The sequence below is a fragment of the Erythranthe guttata genome, chromosome 7 (assembly GCF_056151865.1).
Source record: "Erythranthe guttata isolate IM_541 chromosome 7, IM_541, whole genome shotgun sequence".
Lineage (NCBI taxonomy): Eukaryota > Viridiplantae > Streptophyta > Magnoliopsida > Lamiales > Phrymaceae > Erythranthe > Erythranthe guttata.
In genome coordinates, this window is record NC_142539.1 from 13,710,481 (window position 1) to 13,719,565 (window position 9,085).

Here is a 9,085-nt window from a genome sequence, read left to right on the forward strand (position 1 = left end):
ACGCTCCACGACGCTGCTTTCATCATGGGGTTGCGAGTGGACGGACCGTTAGTGACAGAAGTTTCCCAAGCATTAGAGTGTGCCCAAAGTCTTGCATCTCTGTTGGGGCTCGGGGTGATGACTACGACTGATATGTTTAGAAATAAGGGAATTAATTGGACAAAGGTGCAAGAGCTCTTGAGCGAGCCACTGCCACGGACGAGAAGAAGATGCAAGGATATCTGATGTTTCTACTCAGGTCGGTTTTGTTTGTAGACAAAACATCTTCAATGATGAAGCCGTGGTGGATACATTATACGAATGATATCGATGGAGTCGGCCAGTATTCGTGGGTTGTAGCTTGCTTAGCATACATGTACCGACAATTGGGTATTGCTACTCGCGCTGGAATGAACGAACTTTGTGGGTGCCCGATTCTCCTTCTGGTAATTATATTACTATCTTCTAACTTTTTGTTTAATTATTTATTTTTTGTACAATATTTGGTGTTTTTAATACGTATTGGGACTTGTTTTTTCTATTGCTTTTTTTTTTGCAGTGTTGGATATTTGAGTATTTCCCTTGCTTTCGACCAGAGGTTTCCCCGACATATAGAGAGTTCGAGCCTCGGTGCAGAAAGTGGGTCTCTGGCGGTAATTGTAGGCAGAAATTGCAATATTACCGGAAGATGCTGGACGAAATGTCAGAAAGAGATGTAAGTTAGTTTATAATTTCGATAGAGCATGTGTTCGTAATATGTTTTTTCTAACTTGTGCCAAACTTGTATAGGTTCAGTGGACACCATACGAGGCTGATGCACATTACCAGATTCCTCGTAGTATGTATTACGGCACTATACAGTTCATGGAGATAGTGGAGCCGTACATGCCAGACCGTGTTATACGGCAATATGGTAGTCCAGACGATCCCGTTTCGCATTATCGAATCTGCTGAGCCCCACCACCGCGGTATGTATGCTAAGGGCTACAAGGTCACATTTCACGCACTCGGCGGCATGTGGGAGAATGAAAACGCCAACTTCATTAACTTATCGAACTACGAGGAAGCGTGGCCTCCTGAAACAGTTCATCCGAACTATATGAAGTGGTATGTGAAACGTACGCACCAGTATTTGTGCAACCCCTCAAGAGCGTCAGCTTCAGTTCAGCCCGTTGTTGCCCCCCCCACTAGATCAGCCGTTTGCGAACGAGATAGTTCGTCTCCTATTTCCGATCGTGTACGGACAAAATGGGCTCGATGCGGCAGAACAATTTGTGTCAATCCAACCACAATTACTTGATTTGATGATGCCCCATGCTCAGTATCTCAATCTTGTACCCGGGAGGGGAAGGGGTCGTGGGGGGCCGAGGACTAGGGGTAGGGGGTCGAGGGTTATTCAGTAGGATGGTTATGACAGTTGTATTTCATTTCACTATTGTTTTCTATTTTCATTGGTTTTGTACTAGGATGATTGTTACTCGTTTTTCTATTTTGATTGTGTGGAACAATTACTTGTTTTTCTATTTTTACTGATTTAAACGATTACTCAATTTTCTATTTTGATCCGATTTTCTATTTTTATTGTGTCATAAAATTACTCTATTTTCTATTTTGTATTTTAAATATGTTGAATAAATTAAATTGGAATTAAAAAAAAAAAAAGAAATTGTACTCGCGTTGTTTTACGCGAACAGAGACCATGTACTCGTGTAATTCTACGCGAGCAAAAGCTCCATGTTCGCGTAAAACAACGCGAGTACAATTTTTTTTATTCAGATTTAATTTATTATTAATTTAAAAAAAAATTACTCGCGTGATTTCACGCGAACAGGGATGTTTTGCTCGCGTGAAATCACGCGAACAGAGATGTTTTACTCGCGTGATTTCACGCGAGCAAAACATCCCTGTTCGCGTGAAATCACGGAGTAATTTTTTTAATTTTTTTTAATTAAGGTACTCGCGTGATTTCACGCGAACATGGATGTTTTGCTCGCGTGAAATCACGCGAGTAAAACATCCCTGTTCGCGTGAAATCACGATTGTTAGGATAGTAGACTAAAAGTCTCGCTTTTAACTACATAATTTTATTATTAAATTAATAAAATAGTTTATTATCATTTTATGAGAATCTGCACTAGGGTATTCAATGCATTTAATTGATTGTTTGTCAATTAATTAAAAGCATAAGTCTAATATTCTAATAGTATTCGAACTGGTGTGCTACGGCGCACATAATGATCATTTTGAAAGTTCGTTTAGAATATAAAGATAAACGTTCACAATCTAGATGGAAATGGACTAACCATTGGTAAAAGATTGTAGCACAATATTTAAGTGATTAGTCTTGATCACAGTAAACAGCGAATAACTTTTGTAGTTATTGTTTTGGCTTATTGTGCTAGCACACCCGGCATGTGTTGAACCGGACAAAGTGAAATAATTGTTTCATCACTGTTCAAAATGAAACTATATTATTTCTAGTTGACAATAGATTACTTACTCTCTTAATCCCTAGATAATTAACGTACATATTTAATTGATGATCTCTACTTTGATGTCACAATGGGAGAGATTCCTATATTGAGTCAAATGGCCCCCGGTGCGTTGGGTAGAGACATTAAGAATTAATACGTGGAAATTAATTATCGAAAGGAATCCACATCTCTGAAATATGAGATTGATAATAACCCTTGAGTAGCTTATATGATTTGTTTATGCCAAGTCCTGGCCAGGTGGATTTCGTATCCGGCATACTCAAATAAGTTAAGCGGGTAAGACTCATGAAAAGAAACCATTTAATTTATTTAGCAGTGAATAAATTATTTGGTGGTTATAAGATATCTTAATGTGGGGAGAATCTATGTAATGATCGACCGGAGCTCGAATGTAATATTTGAGAATATCTTAATGCGGGTAAGACTCATGAAAAGACTCCGTTTCTGCTAAGCACCGGTCGGGACCTTGGATTGCATGGACTTGCTGGGTCTGCAAAGCTGCAACTTGCTTTGATAGCTTTTCTAACTGGGCGGTGATTGCGGTGACTCCGTCTAACTCTAAAATTCCTCCCGTCTTATTGGCTCCGCTATTTGACCGGTCCGATGCACGCATGTATTTGTTCCTTGCGATCCGCTCCAAAAGCTCGTAAGCTTCGTCATATGTTAAGCTCATGTACATACCGCCCGCTGCTGAATCGAGCACTGTTCTCGAATTATCTTGCAATCCATCATAAAATATTTGCAGTTGCCGCCACTCTTGAAGACCGTGATTCGGGCATCTCCGAATTAATTGTTTGAATCGCTCCCACGTCTCGAATAATGCTTCACCGGCTTCTTGTATGAAGTTTTGTATTTCTCTCCGGATTCTCTCAGTTTTGCTTGGGGAGTTGTATGTATTCATGAAGAGTTGTGCTAGCTGGGGCCAAGAGGAGATGGAGTGCGGTGCACGAGTTTGCAACCATTCTCGGGCTGCTCCTTGTAAAGAGTGCTTGAACAGGCGGAGTTGCAGTGCTTCGGGTGATACTCCGTTCATCTTGTGCGAATCACACGTTTCGAGAAAATTGACCAAGTGGAGATGCGGATCTTCATGAGCTAATCCGCTGAACAACCCATTGTTTTGGAGCATAGTAAGGAGTCCCGCTCGAAATTCGAAATTGTTGGCTTCAATGGGAGGCTGCTGGATGCTCGATTGGAACCCATTGAGTGTTGGAACGGTGTACTCATGCAATGCTCGTTGACGATGTGGTGGATTAATTAGCTGAAGTTGCTCTTGCTCGTTGACGATATTTCCTGCCGCATTCGGTAGGCGCCCTTGGTCATCTCCCCTACGATTATTCTCTTCTTCCATTCGCATAAAAAGTACCTAAACAAAAATAATAAAAATAAAATAAGCAAAGAAAATAATTAAATAAAATAAATAAAACGGCTGAAGTAAGAAAAATTGCTCAAATTTAATATTAGGATAAATAGATAATTTAGCCGTATTCCCCGGCAACGGCGCCAAAAACTTGTTGGGTGCTAAATACCCACACGCAAGTGCACGTATCGCAAACAAGTAATAAAGTGGACTCGTGAGAGTCGGATGTCGATCCCACAGGGAATACGCAAATTACCTAATCCTAAGTACCAAATTCTAACAATTATGATTTTTATCCAGCCTACGCAAGTTTGTCAAATTAAATTAATTAAACAACTAAACTAATTAAGAAAGCAAATAACACGGGAAAATATCAATTAAAACGGACCTAGGATTTTATCTTCCCCCTATGCAAGAATTGCTCACCCAAAACCCCTCAATTATGAAATATATGATTCATGATTATTAACCCGAGACACTAATTTACTCATAACCCGCTGTCGCGTGTATTATGAGTCTATTATTCATAAGCGATTCACTATATGTCTATGCAAACCAATTATGAGTAAAGCATTAACTAACAAGTCTCGTAAATGGCTACCTAAGGTGATATCTGTATGTCTACGACACCACATGCAATTGACACACTCATCCGGTGAAAACTACTCGAAGGTTCTTCTACTTACCGTCTAATTATCAAAATAGCTCTGTCGAGTCAATCCCAATAATCACAGATAAAGCACGTAAATTGATCAAGTTCATGCACTAACAATCATAACAAGTAGAAGAAATAATCATAAAATCATAATTGCATAATCTCAAGAAAAAGGGTTCGCAATCCCCACATAGGGTTCCAACAAAATCCTAGATTAAAAACTTAGCTACGCATGTTCGTTACGAAAAACATAATAAAAATACGAAAAATCATAAAACTATAAATAACAATAAAAGAGGAGAACTAGGATGAAGATTCGTCAAGTCTTCGTCTTCGTTCTTGTGCTCCTTGATTGCGTGTCGAGAGATGAAAAATAAAAGCTAAAGATAAAAGATAAAAGGTAAAAAAAGATCCAAGATAGGTCTAATTGTGTGCTTGTGGCCTTTAAATAGGGTGCAAAAATATAATAGGGCGGGTTTCCTTGTGTAATTAAACTTCCTTCACTGCGCCCCTACGCCCATCCGGACGGCCGTGTGAGATTAAGATCTAAAACCCGCACGGCCGCGCGGCCTTCTCTTCTTCAGAATTCTGATTATTTCACTTTTGGCCCACTTTTTCTCTGAATTTGCAGTTTTCACCCCAAAAGTTGCCAATTCTTCAATTTGCACCTAAAATACAAATAATAACCATATTAAGCACCAATTATCGTAAAAACACATCAAAAACTCCAATTAAAAGGTACAATTAAGTGTATAAATATACACTTAACACACCCCCAAACTTGAACTTTTGCTTGTCCTCAAGTAAAATCAAATTAAGAACACAAAACAAAACCATACATCTCATTACATAGATCGATGGGTCAACTTCGCGTTTTCAGAACTTGCAATTATGATGACAATTCATAGGTATTCGCAAGCTTAACATTCAACGGCACTTAGTCACTCATTATTACCAAAAACCACAAATCATACAATTGCTTCAAGTATCCAATATTTGCAAGTTAAAGAAAGAAAGAATTTATACTTACATGCATATATTTGACTCCAAATACTCACCAAATTATTCTACTCAACTAATATTGAACAATAAGCTCTTGGGATCATTGGGACTTTGTGGCTTTCAATTGTTAGGCTATTTGGTCCGAGGTAGGTAATATGGGAATGTGTGGCTAATTTTCTTGAATTGAGGTGATTACGCCAAAATTTGAGAGATAGGCGTTTGAAACAATGAATTCACCTCTAGGGACTTTAATAAACTCGATTCTCCAAAATTCACACGTCAACACTTTTGCCTTGAGGCAATGACTCGAGTTTTCAACACAATTCATCCACTAGTCCTTATTTCTCCCTTCTAATCTATTCTTCTTCTTCTTTTTCTCTTTTTTTTTTTTTTTTTTTTTTTTTTTTTTTTTTTTGGTTTGTTTGTTTTTCGAATCGAGGAATTTAGATATATATATAAAGATGCACATATATATATCTTTTTTTTTTTTTTTTTTTTTTTTTTTTTTTTTTTTTTTTTTTTTTTTTTCGAAGAAGAAGAAAGATCTTATAAGAATTTTCGATCGACCTCCAAGGGATAATTATTCAAGAATCTCCACTTTTCTTCCTTCTACATATTGGCTAAAAGAAAGAACACCTTTTCTCCGAGGCTCAAATCAAGGTTCTAAGGATAAATTTGACAAAAAGGGTAGGCTTGAAAGGCTCAAACGGTTCAAAGAAGGCCTAAATCATATCCCAAATCACTTACTACCCAACACTTCGTATCATAAATGTCCTAAGGTGAGATTTAAAACCGAACAAAGCATGATTTAGCACAAATAAATTCCAAATTTAAAATACAAAACATTCAACCAAAGCAATGCATAAGGTGTGATTCCTAGCAATAATTCACTTCTACGTTCCGTTGAATCGAAAGCTAAACAAATACCAACTCCTTATCACATAAAGCAAGCAATTTCATCATCAAACATTGGCCATCTCCCATCATCATAATTCATCAATGCGTCGAACCAAAATTTTTTTTTATTATTTTTTTTTTTTTCGAATAATAAAACGATAACTAAAGCAAAAAAAATAACGCAAGCAAACTAACAAACAAGCAAAACACAAATATAACCACCCCCAAACTTAAAATTCACATTGCCCTCAATGTGATTCGCCCAAAGTTTAAGGATAGAAAACACCTGTCTAAGCGTCGGGACCATCGTCGTGTGAGGTGCCCTACCCGTCACGTTCTCGTTTCCCCATAATTTGAGGATGCTGGTGGAGGAGCTTTGGAGTGAATTGGTGTGCAAAATTTCCCCCAAACTTGACTTGGGCACTTCGTCGAACACCTTGTGGGCGTTCTTGGTGGAATGGGTTTTTTCGAGAAAAGTGCACCGTTCTTGAATCTCCCTGCGCAAATCAACAATAAACCACCTTGATTACGTAGTATATGTGTGTAGTTGGTAAATTTTCGGTGAAATTTGTCAAAGAAAAGGGAAAATTTCGAAAAAAAGAAGACGAGGGTTCGAATTGGGGGAGAGAGGGGATTTGGGAATTATGGAAATTGTTTTTTTCTTTTTTTTTTTTTTTTTTTTTTTTTTTTTTTTTTTTTTCCGCACGGCCGTGCGAAATTTAGGTGAAAAATCCGCACGGCCGTGCCATTTTCCAATTTTGGGCAGTAGCTCTTCATATTTCGCACGGCCGTGCGAGATTTAAGTGTAAAATCCGCACGGCCGTGCCCTTTTCCTTTTTTTGGCAGTAGCTTCCCCGAAATTTCACACGGCCGTGTGAGATTCCTGCCCTTTTCTTGCACGGCCGTGTGAATAATTGCAATTAGGTCCCTGCAAAATAAAAACTTCCTATTAGTGCCCCTAAAACTTTTTTTTTTTTTTTTTTTTTTTTTTGAAAAATAAAATAAAATAACAGCCAAACTAAAAATTTAAAATGACATAAAATACAAAAAACGAAAGCTCGGGTTGCCTCCCGAGAAGCGCTAAGTTTACAGTCTTCAGCCAGACTTTGTTCTTGCTCTTCAATTCCTTAGCTTTTGAACCCATTTTCTTACTTCCTTTTGGAGAAAGTCTTGAATAAATGGGTTGATCCGATTCTTCTTTCGACTGGTTCGTTTAGGAATGCCCTTGAATTTATTCTTCTTGATGTCATGAGGCTTGCCAACATCGTCTTTTATCACGGTGTTTTGAGTAGGTGTTGTAACCAACTCAACCCTTTTCTTTTGTTCTCCTACATGCACATTAGTATCGACAAAAAAAATTAAATCATGTAATTTAACAGGAAAAAGTTTAGAATCACTTACCTCATCAAGAAGATAACATCCATTAGCCGTAATAGGCTTTTCATCCACCCGGTACACCTTGAAGATCACTGTTTCTTCCCCCACACTCATTCTTAGCTCTCTCTTTCCTACATCAATAATTGACCTACCGGTTGCTAAGAATGGGCGTCCTAAGATAAGGGGAATATTTTCATCTTCCTCTATGTCTAGTACTAGAAAATCGGCCGGGAGTATAAACTTATCTACCTTGACCAACACATCCTCCACTATACCTAAAGGGTGAGTAAAAGATCTATCGGCTAGCTGCAAGGTCACGGAAGTAGGCTTAATTTCTCCTAAATTCAATTTCTCATAAATTGATAAAGGCATTAAATTTACACTCGCCCCTTGATCACACAACGCCCGCCCAAAATACCTAGTACCTATTGTGCATGGAATGGTACAACTACCCGGATCTCTAAGCTTCGGTGGAATTTTATTTCCAAGGATAGCACTACTTTGCTCATTGAGGTCTATGATTGCTGCACACTCCGGAAGCCTCATCTTCTTCGATACAAGTTCCTTTATAAACTTAACCCAATTCGGCATATGCTTAAGCGCCTCAACAAAAGGAATATTAACATGCAATTTTTTAAGATAATCCAAAAATGACTGAAATTGCATATCAAGCTTGGAGTTTTGAAAACGTTGAGGGAAGGGTACCTTGGGAGTAGATTCACTTACTGCGATCTTTGTGTTGCTTGGCCCGACCTCGGTCTTTTCTTTGGGCTCCTCTACAATAGGCGGTGGTGCAACGGACTTTTTAGGACCTTCCTCTAATTGCCTCCCATTTCGCAAAGTTACTGCATTGCACTGCTCGATGTTGCTCTTTCGAGGATCTTCCGTATTCGACGGCAATGCTCCCGATGGCCTCGCGTTTAGCTGGGTTGCAAGCTGACCCATATGTGTTTCCAAATTTCGAATGGAAGCTTGAGTCGACGTCATGAATTTCGCTAAGATGTCAGCGAGGTCAACTCCTTGGGCCGGAGCTTGAGGTGGATTTTGGAATTCGGGCGCTGGCCTTTGTCCTTGCTGATTTCCTCCCCATCCAAAGTTGGGGTGATCTTTCCATCCCGGATTATAAGTGTTGGAGTACGGGTTCCTCTGTTGTCGGTTGGTGTCATTCACGTAATTTAGAGACTCCGTTTCTGCTAAGCACCGGTCGGGACCTTGGATTGCATGGACTTGCTGGGTCTGCAAAGCTGCAACTTGCTTTGATAGCTTTTCTAACTGGGCGGTGATTGCGGTGACTCCGTCTAACTCTAAAATTCCTCCCGTCTT

At 39.0% G+C, this 9,085-nt stretch overlaps 1 protein-coding gene across 1 annotated transcript; it reads right to left on the reverse strand.

Annotated features, from left to right (window-relative positions):
* Positions 1 to 6,708: 6,708 nt before the first annotated feature.
* On the reverse strand, positions 6,709 to 8,707 carry LOC148769758 (uncharacterized). Its single transcript, XM_088820332.1, has 2 exons — positions 7,718 to 8,707; positions 6,709 to 6,882 (listed from the first exon to the last, which is right to left on the reverse strand). Exons 1-2 carry the CDS (start codon positions 8,705 to 8,707, stop codon positions 6,709 to 6,711), a joined length of 1,164 nt encoding a protein of 387 aa, XP_088676458.1.
* Positions 8,708 to 9,085: the final 378 nt, after the last annotated feature.